This window comes from Gambusia affinis, linkage group LG02 (assembly GCF_019740435.1).
Source record: "Gambusia affinis linkage group LG02, SWU_Gaff_1.0, whole genome shotgun sequence".
NCBI classification, from domain to species: Eukaryota; Metazoa; Chordata; class Actinopteri; order Cyprinodontiformes; family Poeciliidae; genus Gambusia; species Gambusia affinis.
The window spans coordinates 17,163,646-17,188,617 of NC_057869.1; the positions used below are offsets into that span (position 1 = coordinate 17,163,646).

Here is a 24,972-nt window from a genome sequence, read left to right on the forward strand (position 1 = left end):
TGTTTGTTGAAGGTGTTTAGTCACAAAACCCTGTTTTTATAATCCTACCTGATAAGGAGCTTGAACACACAGTCAAATAGTAGTTACTAACCCCTTAAACTATTTATCATACTTTGTTCTGGGAGGGTGAGAGAGAACGGATTCTATTTGTATGTTTTGAATTAATAAAGACTGGGTTACTTTTAAGCTTATCAAATTAAGTGTTTTAGGTCGATGTCCTGTTTGATGCTGCTTAGCCAGACTTGATTCCCTTTTCATGCTTAATTGAAATCCTTATTAAAACTGTGAAGTCCGGTAAACAACACCACTGTTTTTTATTTTATGTAGCCTGCTTTATCCTTAGCTGAGTAAAGTTCGAACTGTGACTCCTTGACCCCATGAGAGTCCTGCCTTTATTTAGACCTCTGATCTAACACAAAATAACCTCCCAGTTACAATTTAACATAGGGCTTTCATTAGTTGCAAACCATAATCAAGATTAACTCAAACCTATCATACTCACTGTTTCTCCCAACATATATATATATGTTACCTGAGCTACATTCTTCAAAATTTAAAGCATAAAAAAATACACAAAACCCAATCAATATTATTACATACTAATAAAAACATTTTAAGAGCTTTTTTTTTTTTTTTTTTTTTTTTGGCACTAGTGGCCTTTATTCATCAGTAGCTTGACAGAGAAAGGGGCAGAGTGAGAAGAGTACATGCAGCAAACGGTCCAGGACTGGGAACTGAACCTGGGTCAGCTGCGCCGCCGAGAGCTGCAGTGTCTGTATGTGGTGCATTTGCTCTAACCACTGATCCACCTGCTGCCTCCACAGAAACAATTTTTCGACGATCTTGTCAGAAAATAAAATCCGGCCTCCTGCAGCATGTGAACGACACACAGGACTGTGTTGGTAAAATGTGACAAAAATAAACAGTCAAACATGATTCCCTTAGCTTCTTTTTTTAATATGTTGTATATATAGATGGTTCATCCATACACCAACCAAAAGCTTGAGACCTTCACGATAAGTTGAATTGTACATGCTTCAACGATGTATCCAACGGTACATCCAGTGCTGACAAACACTTGTCCTATTAGCCATACTGAACACCAAAAGCATCCTCTCGTCCTGAAATTGTGTGCAACTGATTCCCTCCAACCAGATGCGTTTGTTAATCAGCTGTTAACACCTGCAAAGGAACAAAGTTACAGCCTGTACTCCCCCATTCTTAAATAGTCTTGAATTTTTAAAAAAAATTTGCAGTCTGATACAGAAGCCTAGAAGACCTGAACAATATGAAAGTGCTAGTCATTAATTTACAGAGATCAGGCATCACATAGTGCTATGAATTATCCAATATGCTACATATGAATACAGCTGTTGATACCTTACAAAAGCCTCCGGTCGTTTTTTTTCAAGGCTACTTGAAAAATCAATAACCTTGGTTCGTATGTACATAAACGTGAGTGTTTGTTTATGCAGAAAGATTCGCAGATTTCACCACTACCAGAGGTATAATCTTATCGTGGCCCCTTGGCCACAGCGATAATGAAATATTTAGTCCCATTATCAATTCTAGCAGATAATCCACCCTCCCTCCCTCCCCCTTTATTTGTTTCAGTGGGAAGAAAATACGAAGGAGTTGCTGTCTCAGGGGCTCCAGCGGACAGCGTTGTTCAGAGCTTCTTCTCTTGCATCGTGCTCAAGTTCTTGGTTTGGTTTCCTGAGCCATCGGTTGCATTTTAGTTGCTTTCCCCCCCCCTAACATCTTCTGGTGCTATTTCCCATTTGACAGATTGAAGAATGACTCAGAAGAACCAGTTCTGGAACCACTATTTAAGGGAACAACACAAGCTTTTTTTTTTTTTTTCACTTCACTACAATCAGTCACAGAGTAATAAAAAAAAGTAGAATAGATGACTCAATTCATTCCTGGAGCTGTGCCCCCGAAGTTGAAAGTAGATGGCACCACCGGCGCTGTGAACTTGTAGCCGCCGTGTTTCTCGATCATTTTGGACTCTGGAAGAAGACGGGAAGCAACAGGGATTTGAAAACAGAAGAAATGCTCCAGTTTTAGTTTTCTGTCTTTACAACCTCTCATTTTCCCATGTGAAAAAAAATTAAGTAATTTCTTCTGTAGGATCAGAAGTATTTCCTTTACTACTCTGCAGTTCTTAAGTGGTTTGTAGTTTTCCAGTGCTCTCTACTGCCCCCTATCACCACCTCTGAATACGTTTTGTACTCGCTTTAGAAAAACACCATGAAAAGGGACACAGAATCAAATTTCCATTTATAATATATACAAATACGCAATTTGACATGTTTATAATAAAACGTAAAGGTTTCAACCAATTTTAAAATTTTGTCATTTCTATAAATGTTGGGAGGAAAAAAAGGCATGATTTAGGTGTGTAGTATTGTTCCATTTCTACATCTATTCAGCTCTAAAGTCTGCTGCAGGAACATGTAAAATAGATTGGTTTGTTATCTTTTATTTTTCCTTACATGGGACAAAAGCTAATACGGTCTAAAGTCCAAAATTTGGTAAAATTGTCCTATTTTGGAGTGAGTGTACTGCCATTTCTGACCACTTTGATAAAACTTAAATCTCCAGATGAACCCCAGAAAATGAAGAAAAAAAAAAAAAAAAAAAAACTTTCAAAATTTCAGATTTTTTTTTTTCTATAAACAGCCAATTAATTGTATACACTCAGAACCTCATATTTATACCCAGCTTTTAAAAATAAATTAAATTCCATACCTTTACAGACTGCATTGGAATGCATTAGATTTGAGTTACAACAATTCTGATCCCTTTTTTGTGTTTAAATAACCTCATTTAACCTCCTTTTTATCTTTGTTTTCCCACCATGCCTTCAGCCCTACTGGAGACAGCTAGCATTAATATAAATGCAATAAATAAAGGGAAAAAAAGCGAAGCGAAAGAAAGAAGCCATGCATAAATTATTTTATTTTCAGAGTTGACGAGTTGAGAGTTGGTATTGATTTCATCTTAGGAGGCGCTCACCGTGTGCCGCCCGCCTCTGGTCTGCGAGCGTGCCGATTTCCAGAAGCTGTTTGCGCTGCTCCTCGTCCAGGGTTTGCGTTAGCGCCTGGTACCAGGCGGGGTCGCGGCTCTGGATATCTGCGTCAAGAGACGGGTCACAGACGGGTGAGCCCCACAGCTGCTGACTGCTACCAACACTGACTGATGACAGGCGGGCCTCTTACTCTGTAGTATGGCTTTAAAGATCTGATACTCGTCCACTAGATTATCCTCATCATCTACAGATGTAGTGTAGCCCTCGAGTGCCGTCTCCTCTGCGTCGTCCTCCTCCCAGTCCTCGTCGTCTCCGTCCTCTCCCGCGTGCTTTGCCAGCATCTCCAGGTACTCCTGGCCCTCCTCGTCGATGTCGTCCTCGTCGCTTCCCAGCTCCGCTACACAAAGTAAAAAAAGAAAAACTAAATCCATTTAGGATGCACTCAGATTTACCCAGAAGCAAAACTCAGAATGAGGCTGGCGCAACAGAGAAAACACGCACCGTTTTCATCCTCTTCTTCCCCGTCTTCGTCTTCATCGTCGTCGTCATTCTCGTGTTCCGCTCGGCAGGCGTACGCCCTCTTCAGGCCGCTGAACAAAAGGATGGCTGCGGGAAGAAGCTGCCCGCCCGCCTGGTTGATGGCCTGGGGTCTGTGATCGAGGTCGATGAGAGCGCAGAGGCCCAGGATGCACATCTTCCTGTCGTGGAGGCTGGTAAACAGGAAGAGTCAAAGTTATATCATCAGAAAATTAAAAATAAATAAACATCATCAGTAAACATTTAAAATTCCAGGCTCTTCGTTTTCATTTCAAACAGACTCGAAGGAGAGTAGCAGGAAATGGCTACACTGGCTACCCCCTCCCCTCCCCTCGGGTAGTTGGCTCATACCCGAGGAAGCAGTCGACATCTTTAAGCCACTGGGTAATGAAGTGGTTGGTGATTGGTTCAGTGCTGTTGGGAAAGCGGAGATTCTCCAGAGTGTTGAGGAGGAGGGGCGGGCTGTAATAGAGAGCAGCGATGGCCACCTGCAGGCACATGGTCCGCAGCTCGCTGGTCTTCACCTCCCGCGTCAGGCGCTCCAACGCCGTGCCGACAAACAGGGGAACCACCTGCAGCAAGGAGGACGCCATGTTGGGACAATCTACGGCGAGACTTTCAACGGTAATACCGACATCTTAGTAGCTCGTCTATGTGAAACGTAAAGGCCTGACCTGATCGATGCCGCGACCTTTGCACTGCAGAATGATCACCTCCAACATCTTGGCAGCGTGGCACTCTGGATCTTCACCTGGATCACCTGTCAGGACCTGCACCAAACCACAAAGAGGGATTCATCTCTATAGTCAGTCATCAAGGTAACTTAAAACTAACCTTTTGTTTTATTGTATGGCTTTAACTACATTTTTGCATACCTCTGGCAGTATTGCATGGTTGCAGGTTGATGATCATTTCTGGGTGAGTGTTAAATTTTTCACCTCTTTTGTTCCAAATTCTTAGAGAATTCTGTATCTCTTCTACATTTAAACAGCATTTTCTTTGCATTTCCCGTCTCTGAAATTTCTTCAAACCAATATATTTTATTGTGTAAGAAGTTAAGTCCTATTCACCACAACCAGCATTTCATGCGTCAACATTTCAGAAGATTCGTGAATTTGTTAGATCTGGTAAAGATGGACATTTCTGGTAGAATTAATAATAATAATAATAAACAATATTTTGTGCGTAATATTTCCAACGACATTTACCTTCTTGCACATGCTGTAGATAATCTCCAGGTATTTGGTGTCTGACAGGAGTGTGTCTGTATCCACTGTGACGTAGTTGTGAAGTAGAGGCATCATATCTAGCAAATATGATGCAAATTAGTTTACAGCATTTAGAAGTCTTAATTCCACATTGGACATATTTCACTTCTAAGATGAGTCTACAAGCTGTCGTCGGTGTCTGTACCTGTAAAGTAATCAAACCCGTCTTGCTGGAATACTTCGTACACAAGTGGAAGAAGCTGCCACATCTGTGGCGACACCTGCTGGCAGGTCAGGCTGTGAGCCAGGGACAAGATCTCCTCGTAAAACTCTGAGAACAACGGAGCCAGGAGTTCAAGGGTCATTTGGTTACTATTAGGTTTCCATAGTACAACGTGCAGGTGCAACGTGAGCCACTTGTGCTTACCTAAGACGTGCTGCTGCAGCACCGTGCCGATCACCTGCAGACAGATGCCCTCCAGCTGCTGGGTGATCTGCAGCAACACAAGTTAGAGGCAATAAGCATTTTATCCAGAAAAACGAGATAAATGGGTAAATCTCATGCACCGCTATATCAGACTTAAAAGAAGCATTTATGACCTTATCCTAAGCAGCATTTCTATGAAAGTAATGTCAGACAATTCTGAAATTTTCTCTGAAATTTGAATTCGTCTTTGAACATGTTTTACTTTCCTTAATTGAAAATTACGTAAACAACTTTGGTGGAATTATTTTAAAAACTGATCAGAGCTAAAAGAGCTTGCTGCACATGCCTCAACATTCATGGAGGAAGTTGAGTGGAAGGACAAACTGTGGAAGAAAAAGCTGCAACAGCTACAACTCGCATCTTGGATTGGGTTGTGAAGAAAAACAACATAGAGACTACAGTAAGACTGTCGCAACATGAATTTGATTTCCATTCAGATTAATATTTGTGAAGGGACTTTTTTTTATTAATTTTCTTTTACAGACTTCGTAATCGACTTTATTTACAGTCTCGTTTGTGTGTGGCTTTCTATTTATTGCTTTATTTGGTTGTGTTTTATTAAATTTATTAGTGAGACCAAACTTTCATTAATAAGCTATTATCAAAATATGAATTGAAAATTGTCTCAAAGTAAATATTGTTTTTCGCAATAATTTCTGGGGCCATTTTTCTTCCAGTAAAAACCAGTTCTTGTATGAGTATAGCTAGAAGCAGCGATGACGTCTTCACATGCGTAAATCGCACCGATTTACTTCATCCAACGTGGAAAAAATGCACAAAAAAAAAAAAAGGTTGGATTCCTATTCGCAGGTATGGAGCCATTATGCAATCAAAGCCTCAAACGGGATGGTCAATCTGTTTGGAGTGCTTTGACTTCAGCAGTGCATCAGCAGACATGGTGGCAAAGTGCCCCGGCACTATTTCTAGCGTCTGCCTCAGCCTGTGAGTCATTCTGAGCATGGAGAGAGCAGAGCCTGTTCGCAGGAGTTGGTGGGTGGCGCAACTGTGTTGGCAGGAACCCCGCAGCAGACCGGAGCCCGTTTCCCATCCTGAAGTGGCGTGAAGCGGAGCGGTCAGGACACCAGCGCACACGGGTGCGCGTGTGTGTGTGTGTATGTGTATGTGTGTGGGTTTGCACTGATGCTGCTCACCTCTTTGTGGTCCTCCACCACACTTAGCAACGTGTCGATGGTGTTGAGGATGCCCATGGCCGTCACTGCTTTATCATCGCCTCCCTCCTCATCAGGCCCCGTCTGAATCACCTGGTTGAACGTCATTGCCTGTGAAAGAGCCAGCACATTTATATCACAGGGAGACACACAGCAGATCGGTTTCTCTTTGTATTGTTTACATTTGATCTGAACCAAGTCTTCAATAAAGTGAGACTGATTAAAAAATAAAATTCTGGGCCTTTATATCATCAGCTCTTACCAAGTGCTGCGTCATCTCCACGGCGATCGGAGTGACCTCCTCGCTGTATTCGCAGATCATCTTTTGAATGACGTTGGTGAGGTCATCGTTCTCCGTTTCCCTGACGATGTGCAGGAGAGCCTGCATCACCGGTCGAATGTAGGGAGCGATGTATTCTTTGGCTGACGAAACAAAATATACATCAATATGTTTTTTTGTTGTTTTTAAAAAAAAATGAAATAAAGTTTGTTATGCCTCACCTTTCTCCTGGTTACTGATGAGAACCTGCAGAGCGATGGCGGCCTCCACCTTCACCGGCATTTCATTGTCATTGATGAGGCAGTTTCGGGTCAACTCCAGGGCGGTCTGCAGGTTCTGATCGCTTTTGAACTTCACCTCGCAGAAGTAATGCAGCACCCAGCAAGCCTTTTAAGAAACGGATGTCAGGATAATGTGGTATGATGAGCCGGAAGCCCAGCCGCACTGAGGCTTCATTAAAAGGAAATGTGTAATCCGGTGCTCCGCACTCACTCTGGCTCTCATGTAGCCCAGTTCACTGCGGAACAGGGGGAAGACGTGATTCTGCAGCATGAACTCCATCTGGTCTTTGTAGATCTTTTTCTGTGCAAGAAGGAATTATATAAATTAACTACAATAAAATCCATGTTTTAAAATTTGATAAAAAAATTAAAAAAAACTACTGTGAAACAGCTAAACATGAAAGCATCTGAATACTGGTTTTGTAAATACTAAAAGGAGACTGCTGCAACTAGAAAGGTCTAGGATGTCATTAGCCACCGTGTGCGCCTCTTCGCCCTGGCTTTGTTGTGAAAGTATTTGCTTGACAAGGGGATGCTAGCTGTGCTTCCTTTCTCCTGTGTCATTTTCCTTCCTTCTGTGCCTCGCACACAAAGCGGTACGGACGTGTGCGCCATGCTGGAGAAAACTAAACGCTTCACTGTGAAGCAAATCCCAAACAAAGCCGTCTCCCACAACAGAACAAGACAGTGTTATGGAAGGGTCCTTTTTTTCCCCTCCCCCTACGCTCTGGAGGAGGAACACTCAAACTAATTTCTTTTTAACTGCCATCTGGAGAAAGTGACAGATTTCCACCAGCAATTTATGATGGAGTGATACAGAACAGGATTGAGGGAAGTTTTACTGAAGCAGAGATGGTTTGTTTTCTCAATGTCAAAATGGCAAGAAGAGCATGTTGTGGTGGCGTAGGGGATAGCGCGACCCACGTTTGGAGGCCTTGAGTCCTAGACGCGGCTGTCGCGGGTTCGATTCCCGGACCCGGCAATATTTGCCGCATGTCTTCCCCCCCCCCCCACCTCTCCTCCCCCCTTTCCTGTCAGCCTACTGTCATATAAGGGACACTAGAGCCCACAAAAAGACCCCCTGGAGGGGAGGGAAAAAAAAAATGGCAAGAAAATCTATGTTATGTAAATAATCAGCCAAAACAGTGATATTAATATCGGACTTGAGCTCAAATTTGCACAGTGGTGCATCTCTCAAGCTGTGTGTTCAAACTGTAATTTAGATGCACTTTATGGACAATTTAGATAACGATTTTATTCATGTTAATGTTTCAAACCAAAATATAAAGTTTGTCATTTCAAATGATTCCAAAGAGAGGATCACTTAGCATAACAAAAACAAAACAAAAAAAAAAAACAATAATACACATGGGTATTAAATGGCATAGATAGAAGACATCAACTCTGAAAGCTTCCGTGCACAGCTTACTTTCAGCAGGATTTCAGCCAGAGAGCCTATCATATGCAGGGCCCCGTCCTTTTTCCTGGGGTCCGAATTGGGATCGGTGAGAATCTGGTAGCAGAAGCCCATTGTCTTTTGCAGTACCTGAAAAAGAGCAGCAACTGGAATCATTTCTTTCGCTCAGAATATGAACTGTAAAGTAGACAGAAATGGAATCTGCAAGTCTTAAAATTTAGATTCAACGCACTTCTTTCCTCTTGTTGCAGGCAGTGAAGAGCAGCGTCTGGGCGGCCGTGGTTGGAGAGATGAAGTCCTCGAACACGTCTAACAGAAGACGACATGTTAGATAAGCTGTTAGTCATTGCATTTGTGCTCGATTGCTTTCGGATGACGGGCGAGGAGGGAGTTCCTCACCAAACTTCATGCGGATGTACTCGTACGGATCCTCCTGCCAAAGCTCCTCGTCGGAATCTGTGTAACACATGAGGGGGAAAACCACATCCTGAATGATGCCCTGAAAAACAAGAGCAACAGCCAGAGGTTTAGCCCAACACAAGCCAGAATTTCTAGCAACAGAACTTTAGTAAAGCAAAAGTGCCACGACACAATTTGCATGCATCGAACAGAACACTACATGCACCGACACTAAAACTTCAAGTGTGGCGGAGACATTGTCATGATTATTAAGCGTTAACTGCAATAGATTCAGTCTTTGCAGTGGAAAAGACTAGATCACTGCAAAGACCTTGTTTATGGGATGCCTAAATAAGCCACACTGGTACCTGGATGTGTGGTTTGAGGTTTTTCCACGTCAAAGCGTGTGCTATTCCTTGATTGATGTAGTTAAGCGTCTGTTGGAGAACTCTGGGAGCAACGTATTGCTTTTCCTTGTACTGGTATAAGACTTTCAGCAACACCTATAACACACAAGCACAAAAAACACCCAGACTTAATTTCACCAGGCTTTTACACAGTAAAGTTTCATTTGGCTGTTTGCAGTTTGACATTCTACCTGCTGGGCAGCCGCTGCATACTCCTTCAGGAACAGTTCAGCAAACTCTGCGTACTCTTTGGTTGTGTTACCGGGACTTCCGTACCTGCAGGCGAGGTTTGGGGAATAATTCTGCTCTCCTTTAGATTTCCTTTTAAATCAAACGGTTGTGGGATTTTTTATTTATTTTATTTATTTTTTTACCTCTCAAACAGTCGAGCCAAGATGTGAAGGGCCCATTTCTTGCATTTCCACCAAGGCAGCTCTGGTCGCTCATCTTCGTCGATCTGCATTGTCTCCTGCACAGACATTAAAAAAAATAAGGAAAAAAAAATAAGCAGACTTGATTTTTTTTACATTATATTAAGGGTGTTCTGAGCTTACTGGGGGAACGTCTCTGTCCACAACTGTCTTCAGAATCTCCATCCACTCTGTCAGGATCTGTCTGTTGATGAGCTCCAGTGGGAGATTATACTAGGCGGAAACAACACACTGATTTTAACACAAACGTCCCATCACAAGAGCAAAAACTGACTTCAAGTCAACACCATTTGTGGTGGTTAAACTCAGATCCAATGTGTACCTGAAAGAGAGCGTAGAGGATTTTAAAGATCTGTTTCTGAATGAGGACCGATTCGTTTGAGTGATCCTGGAGCAGCTGGATGAAGCGGTCTTTAAGCATGGGCATGAAGATGTGCATGGCTGCCACCAGAGGCTGCCTCTCTTCTGGTTTCTTATATCTGAGTCAAACATGAGTGCAGTGTTAATTCTGCCACAAAACATGGTGAGCGAGAGAACAGAAGACATCCAGGATGAAGAGCCAGGACTCACTCGTAGTTTTTGACGAGTTGGTAGAGGCAAAGCAGGATGCCCAGCCAGGCTAAGCTGTTGTCCGACTGCAGGTAGAAGCCGATCTTGTCCACGATGCTCGTCCACTTCCCAGGGTAGTCGTGCTTGATGATATGGTGAATACATGTTGTCAGCTGGACTCTGGTGGAGCCAATTTAGAAAGTGACAAAATATGAGGCGCGAACAGGAAGGGAAAGATGGATGCATGACAAAAAAATTAAATTAGAAAAAAATCTGAGCTCCTTTAGCTTAACTGAGCCAGCAGGGTTTGTGGTTACCTGATGCGCTCGGGGGACTGGATGATTGCCTCTACTATGTTGTCTCGGATGAACTGCCTGTCTTCCTCTGGGATGTTATTAACGGGCGGCTCTGTGCCAGCGACTTCTCCATCACTCCAATGCTGGATGATTTTGTTCTTTAGGTAAATCACACCTAAAATAAGAAGTAGCACAATACTTAGGCCTTCTTATCACTTCCAAATTAAATAAATCTGACAAAAACCACCAGATCCTATTTCACTTTGTGTCTAAACTGTAGAAATAAACTCTTCCCTAGCTGAGTGGTTTTGAATGTAACACCAACGTGAGCTCGCGTCGCCTCTACAGCGTGCGGCTGCATGACACACGGGGAGAGGCATTTGACAAAGCAGAGATGAGAAAGCAGACATCAGAGTGCTGACACAAATGTCTCCACCGCTGGTGATCATAATCCGGCCCATCAAGGCTGACAAAGCATAAAACCCCCATCGTACACCCCCCTCCCCCCTCTATTCACCTCCAACCAGTACAGCACAAAACACTTGTTCAAGTAGTCACCAATGTTGTGATGTTTTCATATGAAAGCAAGATAAAGACTTGGGAATAACCAGAGTCTAATACGAGTCAGCTTTCACTGTTTTAATATAATAATAACCCTTATGAAGGGGAAAACTCCCTGACAAATCTAATCTGTTTGTAATTTGGTACACAGGTAATTTACTACATCTGAACGTTGCTGTGTTAGAGCTGTACCTTAAAAGCAGAGCTACGAATGTGTGAGAACTAGAAAAACTAACCAGTTTGACCTGACAACTTTTAAACAAGTGTTCTTCTCCCCATTAAGTAACATGTGACTGAATCAAAACAAGTTCTATTTAGCAACAGTGTGTGTAAACAACTTCAGGAAGGCCCTTTAACCTCAAACGCAGGCATGACTCATTTATCAATGCTAATAGATCCTAATTAAACGTGTACACAGATCTATACTCGCATAAAAACGTTAATAGTCAGAAATTAACATTTCAGCAAACACGTAATTCAATTTGAAAATAAAATAACTAATCAGTATAGCTCTTATGTTCCAGAGCCCTGATCGAATTTTAAAAACTTGCTGTAAGCACAGTTGCTAGGCAAATACTTCAGGATTTTACAGTGGCAATTTAATGCTTAATCATTTCATAAATATGTGTGTGAAATTTAGTTATGGCATGCGGTACATAGTTACTGAAGGGTATTTACAACACGTGCAGCGCTGGCTTTGGTTTACTCTAAAACAGTCGGCAAGATGAAGCCTCACCTGCTTGCCTGACCGGCAAATCCAGCTGATCAGTCATGGTGACACGCAGCAGAGTGGACATGAAGTTAACCTGGGTGTGAGCCTGCAAGTATATTCAAAAACAGTCGATTATGGTCAGACATGCGATCTTAAAAATAATACAAACTTTAGTTATACGGCCCAGCATTTCTGACTTGGCAGTTTGAATTTTTCCAAAGCAACTTGGGTGAGAGTGCCAAAAAAAAGCCAAGTGGAATATGTGAAACAAAGGCGTTTGAATGGTTATACTCGCTTAAACTGTTACTGAGCAACTAAAAACAAAAACAGAATACACTCCATTAGCTGAGCGTTGAAAGACTTTTGCATACATATACAAAAAAGTGAAAATAATTTGTTTCTTAAATTGTACAGTATTAACAAATCAGTAAAAAAAACAAATGAAGCAACTATTTGAATTAAATAAATTCAAACTCTACTGAAAAGAAATTTTCCAAAACATTACACATCCTTTAGCATAAAAAAAAGAAGTTATTTCTGCATAAGAGCAAAAAGCTGTTATGCTTTAAACAGCACCGATGTATGAATAGGACAAAATAAGTATGTGAGTACAAGTACAGTGGTATGCCAAGTTCTTTGCAACAAACACAACCCAACAAGCGTCAGTAAATTCTTTCAGTCTCTCTGCAGCGACTCTTTGTCTATCTGTCTTTGGACTCTTAATCAACTAAATCCCAAATCTTCCCTTCAAAAAGGCCTGCAGTTTGTTATTTTTTTCTTATGATTCATTTGATTTGATTTCTGGAGGTCTTAAACCTTAGGCCCCAGCTTTGGGAGCCACTAGTTAAACGCACCAAAAAAAAATTTACCACCTGCAGTATTTCATGGAAAAAGTCTTAAGTGTAGGAATGGACGTCACAATCCATACATTTATTCTGATCTCTGCAGACATTTCATTTAAACATAGTTCCAATAGGCTGAGCTGGAAGACAACACTATTCTCTCTGCTCTGCCATTCAAGTGAACTATCAATGCTTATGTGGGTGTAGGGAGAAAAAAAAAAAAAAAACTTGCCCTGAGCACAGCCAAAAATATACTTGAGATGTTTGAGTAAGTAGAGCAAAACACGAACATTTGTCATCATCTCCATTTTTGTTTTGATAGAAATAACAAAACTGTATTGTGGCACACCTGCAAAACTAAAGCAAAACAAGCCAATAAGGGAAATTAGAACTAAGATTTTGATTCAAGCATGATTTTGTAAACTCTAAAGCAGAACCTGGGTCTGGTTTTTATAGTGGGATCTTTCAAAATTGTCAAGATGTTTTTGCAAAACACAGAGCAAACAAATAATATGCAAACTGTTAAACTCATAGTCATTGGCATTCTAATTTCTCATAGAAATAAAAGGATTCCTCATACTTATGACATAAATACAACTATTTTTTACATTCCAATTGTTTACATAGTAAGTTTTAAATCCACTGGTGTTTCTAATAATTTTCCCCTTTGCTGTTAAATAATATTAAAAGACTAATTTGTCACAGGAGCTAATAAATGTGAGGAATGTTTTATGACAACCGTTTTCCTTTTTGTCACCATCTTTCAAGTCGGTTTTCTTCACATTGCTCTGATCATAATCAAAAACTTAAAGATTATCAAACTATATAAAGACCAAATGGGTACTCTTAAAAAGCCAGTGTGTTTTCTAGAATCTTTCACCTAATTAAGTAAATACTGGTAGTCATCATTATTAATAATGAAAATTCAATAACCACTACAGTCTGTGATGGGCGTTGGTATTATCTGCCTTCTGTAAGTCATTTAGGCAGATAAAGACTCAATTTCTACTCCAACTTATGGTGCGTCGTCACTACATCCTTTTTAAACAGCATCATGAGACAAACACAACGATGTGTTTAAAGCAGGGCATTTAAATTGAGCCAAAGGGCAGACAACGAACTAAGTTGGTGGACTTTAAATCTGAGCTTCCGCGTGTTTACTTGATATATAAGGCAAACACGCGACCTCGACCTCTTCGCCACTAACGTGATTAAAGGAAGTAAAATAAACATCAGATTGATTGTGAACTGTTTTCGTTATCTTAAGCAACATTGTGTACAGATCTGAGCGTATCACAGTGACACGTGAGCAGAAGAGGCAGCTATGTAGAGGAGCTAACTGATATTAGCCGCACAGCTACTCTTCCTCCTCCTGATATCCAAGATGAGGAATTATCCAAGAATTCCTACAACTTTGCTTGTTACCAGCTAACCCAGAGGTATGGGTTTGAGCTTATGTGGGCTCTGACACGGTTTTAGCTGTATCAAAACAGGACGTAGCTAAAGAAATTGCCCATACACCTCATCAAAACTAGTTAGCTTGTTTAGCATTAGCAACACAGCTGGCTTCAGATGAAGCTAATAGCGGTTACTGACATCGCCATTAAAAAAAAACCTTCCTAGTTAGGGCTTGTAGTGATAAGCTGACAACACATAAACCCGTGGTAATACACAGTACACGATCCGACAAAGATTTCGCGCTTGATATATCAAGCTAGGGGCAGCAGAGCCCGGTGTGCGTGATGGCTGCATCTTTATGTTTGTGAACGGCCGAGGCCCGAGTTCAGAACCGCGCCACAATCTTGACATCACCGCGAACAGCTAACCTCAACTTTTTACCTCGTTCAGCTGTCGCTCGGCGGCCTCCCGCAGGTTTGGGTCCATCGTCCCCCGAAGGGCCTCGACCAAAGACTCGGGATCCATCGCGAAAACTCTGTTTGCGGCTCGGATTTTAATATTTCAGAGGTCTGTCAGTTCCCAGTCACTGCGCACATGGACGCACGGCTCTCCGGTTACCCGGCGCGAAAGGAAGCAGTGAATGAAGTACCCGGATAGATCAGCGCCAAATTTGTGCTACACGAACATCCGGCTGCAGCTGCACCACTGTGGGAGTTGTAGTTTAGACACTGTCTGCTATTATTTCTGTTTTCTTATATTACATTTTAAAGTCTGCAATATTTATCTATTTCTAAACACCCCATAAAAATAATTGTCATTTCATAAAAAGACTAGTTTCCATTGAAATACGTAGAGATCATTTTATTTTTCTACATTTTTTTTGTATTAGGATAATTCATTAAATTAACTGTAACATGACCCTGAGGTGGGTATTTTACTTCTACACAAAACAACGATGCACTTGTGATTTTATTATTCATCAATTGGAGCTTTATAACAATATTTTGTGTTTTCTTAGTACATTTTGTAAAAAAAAATATTTTTTCTTATTTTCTGCTTTTTTTGTGCTCCTTTACATCTTTGTAATTGCATGTTGTCATATGCACAACTCTTCATAGTGGAATTTATATGAAGAGTGCTACTTATCTGACATGTTTAGCAGGAAATATAAACTGAATATTTTTATGTTTTTCTCCTTTATTTCCATACTTTTTATATCTTTAGAGGTGTGGTGTTTTTTTTTTTCTTATTTCTCTCTTTATGGATTATTCTCCCACAAATAAATTGGAACTGGATTTAAGTAAGGCCCATTTTCCAAGCAATTCTGAGAAAATAAGGGTCACAAACTTCCATCAAGATGAGTTGTCATGGTTGATTCTTCAAACAATATCAGACGTTCTTTTGTAACAGTGGCTCCAAAAATCTTTATCTACCATAGCAGCAATAAAACATTTTTCTGATAAAAAGCTGTGTCCCTGTTGTTGAAATTTCAACTGCTTCCTTCAGACAACAACCTCAAGGTATTTTAAGTTGAATGACTTATTTGTCATCACTAAAACCTTTTATTGGATGTCTCTTTGGTTTATGTGGGGAACCTCCTGGAGTATTTTCTAGATGTCAAGTTAAATAATAACATAATTTGCAATATTGGGGGTTGGGAGAGGTTGTATAGATGTGTGCTCTAAAATAATAAAAAACTTTAATAATAAAAAAAAACATAATTTGCAATAATTCTAATATATTACTGGAGTACGTGCTAGATTTTTTTGGAATCTGTGATATGGTAGGATTTGTAAAAACCTTTAAAAAAAGGTATCTGTTATTGCTGTAGTACAATCTCACCAAAATACATAGAATATAAAAGAATAGAATAAAAATATCCTTTATTGTCAATGAAGAAATTCAGATGTCACAGCAGCAAGTTAGGGTAAGTGGGAGCAGGCATATTCACACTGTGGAAAATAATCGACACATAAGACCCTGCACAGTAAGGCAAAATTAAATTTTTGGTGCTTTTGCTTTTAATACTTAGTACAATCTCTTACTGTCAATAAAAATATTTATATTGCAATTACATGAAGTCATGTATTTGGATTCAGGTACAAGTTATTTTTACTTTTCAGATACACAAATCTCTGTTGTCAAACATGTAAAATAGACTAAAAGTGGGACAAAATGAAAACAAATTTTGGATCTTTTCTTCCTATCTAACCACAAATATTCAAATTAAATCCCCGTAATTAACTGTTATATCCTTTGATTTTTGAAAGTTTTCGATTTTCAGAGGACGTTTAAACATGATTAACTTATTTATGCTATAAGTACAGCTATATTCCTGAAGGGGGCGCTACTGTGGGTAGTTTGGGGTTTGCAGCTCGACGTGTGGAGGTAAAAGGTCACTCTGTCTAACGTGTCATCAGACTGTCACCCGGTGTTCCTGTGCCGGGGTTGCTGCTGATTCACCCATCCATATATTGAGCACCTACCTTCGTAATAACTGTAAATAAAAAATGGCCAAAAAGCGGAGAGATGTACGAGACCCGGACAATTTGTCCTCATCGGCGCAGACGGAAGAGAAGTCTGGCGACAGAGACTCTCAGCTTCTGAAAGGTAAGTTCCCTAAAGAGGCTAACTGTTGACCTGAGAGGAAAGGGGAATGAATATATATCGGCAATATAAATTAGGCCACAAACTGGGCTTCAGCTTTTTATTTACACGAACAACGGTCAGTATTGAAGAGCAGGAGCTAAAATTAGCCACAACGAGCTAGTGAAAAATTACCCTCGGGCGATGACTTCGATGGTTAGCATGATATCGTCAAATATAGTAACAGTTAAACAGCGAGCGTTACTTTTGTATTTTCAAAATAGCAACCCGGGGCAGCTGTAACTATAACATTAAAATCATACGACATAATTAGGTTTTACCTCCTATGATTAGATAAATAGTTTAAGATGTTCGTTGGACCATCGTTGATCTTTACGGGCAGTTAACTCTAATTTAGTCTTGGGAAATCTACACACATTTGTCATGAAAACAAACCGGAAACTAATCAAAGAAACTATGTTCATCACTGGAGTTAGTTCTCCGATTCTTGGTTACAATTTTAGACATTACTGAGGCTTTACACGAAGTCATGTAAAGCCACCAAATTTGTTTTGGAGGCCGAAAACATTTGTTTACGTGAATTGAGTGAAGATGTAAATTATAGGTCATTTTATTTAGACCTGTACATTATATCAAGTTGTAATGGTCTAAAGCTAAGCAGTATTAAAATTGCAACAGGTGCTAGAGTTGCACTGCTTGTCGGGTCATGATACCCTCACTGCCATGCATTCATGTCTTTTACACATCTGTTGTATTTATGACTCTCATTGTCTTTATTCTGCAGACTATTTTGACATTAACTGGATCAGATACTACAACTCTAAGAACATGATTGCAGCAATTTGATGTTGAGAACACCAGAATAGTGTCAAAGGATGTGGGTCAATTGCAACTGGGATATCACTATAAGCAACAATTGCATTGCAATAGCTTGTGGTCCTGACAAACTGTCACTTTTTAAAAAAATAAAATTTCCTGGCATTTTAAAGAAATATGAACAATGAAGCTTAAATGAGCTGAGACAGCAGTAGCAGGATTCTGTCTCACATGAAAACCAGAGTTCCCTTAGGGACCTCAACAAGTGATCCTAAAGACATAAACAAATGACTCAAAACTCCAGTGGAGCTGGATTATCTGGTTTTTACAGTAACTATCATTTTCTTTTCTCACAGAGGCTCAACAAAGTATAGGAGGCTCAACACGCATGTCTCTGCTAATTCTGGCATCAATATTTGCCTGCTCTGCCTCAGTCATGTACTTGGTCTACAGGAATTTCCCAGAACTTCAAGAGTAAGTTGCTGTTTGGTTTAGGAAATTTTAAACGGGTTGTGTGTGGGGGGTGGGAGCATCAGACGTACCTTTAGTGTGAGTCACTATTAATAATAATAATACTCTATTGCTTTAATGCTTTACTTTTGAATGCAATCAGTTAATTCTAGTTGAGAGGTTTGCTTTCACTGACACAGAAATAGTCTCTTGATTGAAATGCTCAGTCCTTTTTTTTTCTGATCACCTGTGGATTTTGTAAATAAGTTTTAAAAGAGCTTCAGATTTTAATATAAAATTTTACTAATAACATGATCAGACTTTGTTTACACTGGGGAATTAATAAGCAAAACTTAAAATTAAAATGAACTTGTCAGCTCTTTTGTTAAACATAGATAAAGGCTTTATACTGATATTTAAACTGAAGGAGAGAAATGTTTATGATAAAAGCAAGAAATGGACTCCAACTGCAGAACATCTGTCCAAACATGAGCTATAGAACTGATGACTTATTACAGGTAAATTAAAAACTATATGCAACTCTCCTCGCTTGGTTGTTTGTCACCTTCTAGTATGACACAGAATGAAACACTCTTCACAATGTGACTTCTGACTGCATGCAAGTGGCCCCACAGCTCCACCAGCATTCCTCAGAATTTTTCTTTTTTTTCTTTTTAGATGTGATCGTATAGTTTTTAAAAACAGTAAACAAAACATTCTTATTCCAAAAATATCATCCAACACCACAAAACAGTAAAATTATACTTTGAACCCATGTAGGATGATACAGAATGAAACGCTCTTCACAATGTGACTTCTGACTGCATGCAAGTGTCCCCACAGCTGAAAAATAAAAGACACAGTAGGTGTTGTGACTGAGTGGTCAGCCACAAACGCCAACAGGCGCAGCTCCCTCTCATAGGGTCATATTTTTCCAGCCCAACCACGAGAAAACTTTATAAATTATATTTGTAGATGTTAAATGTTCTTACAAGTATTTTGTTAATTGTTGAATTAGAAAAATATGACCCTAGGTAAAAAAAAAAAAAAAAATGTAATGAAGAGCTGCTTCACTCGCACCTACCTTCACCAGCATTCCAAAGAATTCTGGTGGGGGAAGCCGTGAGAGTAACCCGTTGCATGCAGTTACTCATCACACCACTAGGCGGTTCTAAACATATGCATCAATTCAAAATCTCATAATAAATACATACTATTATTATTATTTTGGGTAAAATACACACTCATACACACTTTTCTCTCTGCTACATATAGCTGCATCATACTTTAATTTAGTCATACTTCCTCACCTTTTACTTTTACCTCAAAACTATCGAGTGTTTAAAACATGTCATGTTTAGAGTGTTTCGCAGTGCTAAAGGAAGGACTCAGTTGTTTATGATAATACATTATTAGAATTAGATGGGGTTTTTTTTTCTGAATTGCAATTGTCTTTTTTTTTTATACAGTGATGAAATGGAAAAAATCAAGATCCCTAAAGACATGGATGATGCCAAAGCTTTAGGAACAGTGTTGTCCAAATATAAGGACACCTACTACACCCAAGTGTTGGTGGCATATTTTGCAACATATATTTTGTATCCTTAAATAGAAAAAAAACAAAAAACCTTTTTGACTAATGAATTTTAGTTTGTTTTTTTGGCATTTAATCATTAATTTTGTTTTGAACTTGGTGTAATAATGTTAGGCATGCCTGTTCTCTGATTCCCCCCCCCCCCCTCTACTACTGCTTTTCACTGTCTAGAAAGTGTTTCAGTGTGTTTGTACAGTTGTTCACCTTAACACTTGAGTCAGCCTCCAGACGTTTGCTATCCCTGGATCAATCTTCCTCAGCATCCTGTCTGGCTACCTTTACCCTTTCCCTTTGGCTCTTTTCTTAGTCTGCTTGGTGAGTAGAAAAACTGTGGAAAATTAATTTGAAACAACCCCTGCATAGTGACAAATACATTTATGCAAGAATATGCACATCCAGCATGATCAGTGTTTTGACTTTATTACTTTATTGTATTTCCACAAAGTATTAATTGAACATAAAAATCCATCGGAGCATGCAGTTTTTTTCCCAACCAAAATACATTTTCAGAAAGACTTATTAACATGGCTTAAATTTTAATTATATAGTATAGCTAGTAAGATTAAACTTTGTTGCTTCTATATAGTCTTCCTTAAACTTATTCAATTATTATTATTATTACAAAGTTTCTGACTTAGTTCAGCACATGAATGTGTCACTACTGGTTTTATTGTTTTCTCTGCCCGGCTTGCAACGCTTTCAGTTTTCTATATTCTAAGGATCTGTGTGAAAACTGTTTTGCAAAAAATAATTCATAAATGTGTTCATAGAAGCGAGGGTTGTGGTTAGAGCGTGAAAACCCAAAACCCTCAGCGTCATCTTTGGAACTTCTTGGTGTGGTTTCTAAATAACTGCACGACTGCTGCTTGATGTTAAGTAAGCTAAGTATACAGCTGCTGGTTGGAGATGAGACAGTATTCTAATCTGCTGTTTATTTATTCATTTAAGGTTGTTTTTCAGTTTATGATTTTTAACTCATTCTATGTGGCCTCTTTCCCTTTTATGTTTTAATGTGTTGTCATTTTTCTATTCTTCTGGCAGTGTTCTGGACTTGGGGCTTCCTTCTGCTATATGTTGTCATATCTGGTGGGCCGACCGGTGGTCTACAAATACCTCACAGAGAGAGCACAAAAATGGTCCCAGCAGGTAATAATTCCTAATAATATTGTGCTTTTAGCGGAATTGTGAAGACATGGAAACAAACTTAAAAAAAAACCAAAACAAAGTTAAACTGAAATTAAAATTTTGTATTTTTTTGAATTAATGACTAGTCTATGAATCAAGCAGTCATAGCTCTAGACAAATATAGTGAAACTGTTGTGTTTTTTTTTCTTTATGCTGATTGTACTATGAATGTTTTGAAAAATTACATTTTTGTGGTAATGTTTTACCGAGGTAGGAATAAGTTTCTCTTTTTTTCTTTACTTGTTGGCAGGTTGACAAACATAGAGATCATTTAATCAATTACATCATCTTCCTGAGGATAACCCCCTTTCTTCCAAACTGGTTCATTAACATCACATCTCCGGTCATCAATGTGCCTTTGGGGGTGTTCTTTGTCGGAACCTTCCTTGGTAACATCCTTTGTGCTTTCTATTTAATTTTCCTTTTTGGTGAGATCGGTTGTTCCTGACTCGCTTGTGTTTACCCCGGCTGCTTGACAGGAGTGGCGCCGCCGTCCTTCGTAGCAATCAACGCTGGAACAACGCTGTACAAGCTCACCACAGCCGGCGAGGCCGTGTCCTGGAACTCCCTGGCCGTGCTCGGCATCCTCGCCGTTCTCTCCATCTTGCCCGTCTGCTTCCAGAAAAAGCTGCAGCAGAAACTTGAGTAGAACTCTTTGAACACCTCAGCAGCTCCTTCGCCGACTGACCCTATGGTTCCCTTTGCTCGGCTCAGGACCTCAGCCGTCGCACTGTAGCTGCTTTTGCGTCAGTGTCGTGCACAGCTGCCGGCGACCTGTTTGTGGAGAAGTCATAAAAAGCACTGACCACAAAATGCATGCTGTGGTGGTGGATTTCGGGGGGTTTTTTGTTGTTTTTTGCTCATGCTCAGCAACGTGTAGACTACTTCTGTGCAGAATTATTTTCTGTGACTCAAGTTGCTGATTCTGGCACAGTTTGTAAATAAGAAATTAGATTTATTTGTTTTTATTTAAGGCACTGCTTATTTTTGATTCTTTCCAGACAAGTACAGGTGCTATTGGTAGGATGCTTTCATGGTCTTGCTGCAGTGTACAGGTAGTTATTCTCTCTGCAGCAGTGCCATTAGTATCTTATTGAAACTGTAGTGAACATCCACCTTTAGAGTCACCAGAGCAATGGTTGCCTATCTCTAGCTGAATAACACCTTCCAAATAGTCAAGTCTTTAATTCTATTAATATTTATTTTAACATTTGTCTGGTTTTATGTCAATTGTCTGTACCACCACAGCAATAATGTGACACTGTTCTGTTTTGATTTTATTTTTGGAATGCTTAGTCTTTAGGGATAAAAAATGGATGCTCTAACTAAAATTGTGCCTGGATTCACTGCCACACTTTTCCCTTTTTAACCTTTATGTTAATATATGCAGCCTAAAAAAGGACTTTGCTTTTTTCCCCCAAACATGCTCAAGGTTAATGTTTAATTTCCTGAGAAGATTTCCAGGGATTGATACTCTTCTGTTATCTTCAACTTATTCAAAGTAAATATTAATGAGAGGTGGTTTATGCTATTAAGAGGCCTGTATTTGTACGCTTAACTGTTGACTTTGAAAATGGAACTTAAGCATTTGGTGAGGAAAATCAATAAATCATGATGAATGCAATCTTATTTCAATTTCCTATACAGTCAAAAACTTCAAACTTCATATTTCTCCCAAATTCTGATTCTCCCCCCAACCCCCAAAAAATAACCCAGTTACATTTTGATTGCTATTACAGTGACAGTGAGGCCGGTCCCATTACCAGCCTCAGACTGAATATTTATTTGTTCTTAATGGTATTTTATTCCTAAAAAAGAAGATAATTTTTGTCATCCGCTTTTTCATTTATTTAAATTGCAGTATTATTCTGTGCTGAGTAGTGAAGTCCTTCTGTTTCTGTAACAAACGGATAGTTTCTTTCTGTCCAGACTAAGCTTTTTTTTTTAATTCACCAATTAGAATGTTTTTACTTTGCAATTAAAATGTTGTCTGTAAAAAAAAAGAGCATGTTTCTTGTTTTGTAGATGTTTGATGTTGAATTTCTCAAGTATGGGGTTTTAATGGATGGGTTAGTTTGTTGCATTCTTTGTGTTCATAAAACATCAAGTTCTCTTGAATGACAATGTTTCTCTTTCACATCTCAATTATTGTTTGCTTTACTTCAAATTTGAAAAACCAAGCAAAGAAACAAATAAAAACCTTTAAATAGAGCAAGAGATTTCACACAATCAGTGTGAAGAGTGCCACCAAGTGGTGATGATTGGTTATTCAGGCCATTCTTTTAAATTCAAGTTCACTGGCAGAGCTTTTGGGAGGGATTTTAGATTCCTCAAATTTTGGTAACAGACAGTTTCGGGTTTTTTAAATTGATATTACGAAAATGTACAGATCAGTGCCCCTCCGGCGTAGCAGAAATAATTTGGTCCTATGTCTAGATATTTTAGAAAACGACTAAATAACTTTACACTTTAATAACTACAATAAGAATGCCGATCTGTATATCAGCAACTCTTTGATTCTGACATCCTGACATCCAACATAGCAAAAATATACTCTGCAGCCTTTATTTGTTTGAAATGATGAGTGCTTATAAACTCAATAGTAATTGGGGACCTCTGTTGACGTGTTCTGAAAACTGGAAATGTTACCACTGCTAGACATATGATCTAACAGATCCATTCAAAACGTTTGAATTGATGGTCATGAATATCAATTCAAACGTTACCCAAGCATTTCCCAGAAATATTATTTCTTTAATATTCACAAGTTCCTACATGTATTTAGGTTTCAAATTTATTTCAAATGCATGTACGTTTACTAAGATACTTAGGTTAACCTTAGATATTTAATCTTTACTTAGAAGAAAATTTATTTGAGACAATTACTCATGTAAATTCAGTTTGTTCGTTAATTTAGAAGCTAATGTTAGAAATCTAATTCAATTTTAATTTTAAAGCTTGTGACAATTTTAAGAGCCCAATAAAGCGCATTGGAATTGGTTCCTTGGAGCTTTTAATTTGAAGGGTGTTTTATTTTGAAGGAGGCGTGAGCGGATGTATGCGGATCGGCTGTGCCTACTGCGGGTTCAGCAGCTAAATATGAGTGCAGATTTTCGAGCCTCGCAGTAGCGTCTCGCACGTAATGGCCAGGAGAAATCACTTCTCCGAGTTACTTTAATATGCTCGGTGTTTCAGGTTTGAGGGCATCACCGGACCAGTCTCAAAATGACCACCGGTTTCAGCTCCTGTTCCTCCCGGTTCGCAGATTATTTTGTGATCTGCGGACTCGACACCGAAAGCGGGCTGGAACCCGACGAACTGTCCGGTAAGCCTATTAGCCGTTGGGATAAAATGTCGTGTTGATGCTGGGCGAAATAAGGAAAACTAGATTGTTAAACATGTGTTTCAAAAAAAAAATTTTTTTTCCTTTTGGGGCTCTTTGTTTTCTCTTGTACTCACTCTTGTTTATTTGTGTGTTTTTAAGATGTAATGTCGGCTGTTGAGGTGAAAGCGGATCGAGTATAATAAGGCTGGGCCTAGTTTACCTTTCCTCCGCCTGTTTGTTTGTAACGCTCGATTAGGATCGCCGGGATTACTGACTGGTTATTCCTCTTTATCTCATTTTAATTCAGTGGTTGTCTTTAACCTCCTCTCTGTCCGTGTTGGGGTGTGCTGTAATAAACATTTAAAGTGAAAAACACTCAGCTTTAAATGCACTTTAGAGCGGAGTACGTATATTTAACAGTTAATAAACAGTTGTAACACTGCCTGTTACAATTATGTAGAAAGAATACATGAAAATAGTCATGCACACATGATATAATTCAGACTGTCAGATGTTCCCTACACAATACCAGCATCCACCAGAGACACACTGTACTTGTAACCTTTTAAAAAGGCACACCCTTCTATTCAAAAACAATGACATAAATAGCCTAAATGCCTAATCTTAGCACAATAGTCCGTCACACATCTGTTTTTCCCCCCTGATGGGGCCCTTTTGTTGTTTTTTTTCCTCAGCAAAAGTATTGTGATTGAAAGAGACCTCTCCAGCATATGGCTTGGGATCTGAAGTGATAGGATACAAGTAATTGAGACTTTCAGGGGAAAATCTTCACCCCAGCCTCCCACTGTGAAGAAGATTTGATGGTATTTGTTATGCTGTAGGGGAGACACTTTGCTGCCATGGCAAGTGATTAGATTAAATGCAACGATGAAGTGTGACTGAGTGGCCAACACCGAGTACAAGTGATTGGCACGTTGGTGTGTGATGACCAGGACGATGATGTCAGGGCCGGCATGTGGTATTAAA

General features: G+C 39.5%; 3 protein-coding genes across 4 annotated transcripts in view; 2 read left to right on the forward strand and 1 right to left on the reverse strand.

Moving 5' to 3' along the window:
- Positions 1-936: 936 nt before the first annotated feature.
- Positions 937-14,712, reverse strand: ipo7 (importin 7). The gene is made up of 25 exons (XM_044142843.1): positions 14,450-14,712; positions 11,793-11,874; positions 10,517-10,670; positions 10,221-10,379; positions 9,973-10,129; positions 9,774-9,863; positions 9,594-9,688; positions 9,411-9,495; positions 9,181-9,315; positions 8,813-8,912; positions 8,646-8,722; positions 8,426-8,542; positions 7,208-7,297; positions 6,937-7,102; positions 6,698-6,858; positions 6,418-6,546; positions 5,207-5,273; positions 4,985-5,110; positions 4,780-4,877; positions 4,246-4,341; positions 3,923-4,143; positions 3,536-3,744; positions 3,225-3,431; positions 3,022-3,138; positions 937-2,012 (listed from the first exon to the last, which is right to left on the reverse strand). The coding sequence occupies exons 1-25, from the start codon at positions 14,531-14,533 to the stop codon at positions 1,915-1,917; spliced, it is 3,120 nt and encodes a 1,039-aa protein (XP_043998778.1). The 5' UTR covers positions 14,534-14,712; the 3' UTR covers positions 937-1,914.
- Positions 14,713-16,344: 1,632 nt separating this feature from the next.
- Positions 16,345-22,778, forward strand: tmem41b (transmembrane protein 41B). Its single transcript, XM_044139379.1, has 7 exons — positions 16,345-16,618; positions 17,788-17,905; positions 19,351-19,479; positions 19,697-19,790; positions 20,517-20,621; positions 20,911-21,049; positions 21,140-22,778. Exons 1-7 carry the CDS (start codon positions 16,519-16,521, stop codon positions 21,307-21,309), a joined length of 855 nt encoding a protein of 284 aa, XP_043995314.1. The 5' UTR covers positions 16,345-16,518; the 3' UTR covers positions 21,310-22,778.
- A 919-nt stretch (positions 22,779-23,697) lies between these two features.
- The window catches only part of dennd5a (DENN/MADD domain containing 5A), a 32,588-nt gene continuing 31,313 nt past the window's right edge, over positions 23,698-24,972 (forward strand). Inside the window, exon 1 of one of the 2 annotated variants that reach the window (XM_044135530.1) lies at positions 23,698-23,985. In XM_044135530.1, coding sequence (XP_043991465.1) covers positions 23,886-23,985 — 100 coding nt within the window. In that variant the 5' untranslated portion in view covers positions 23,698-23,885. The remainder of the gene's footprint in view (positions 23,986-24,972) is intronic. The other variant, XM_044135529.1, reaches the window with a different exon arrangement.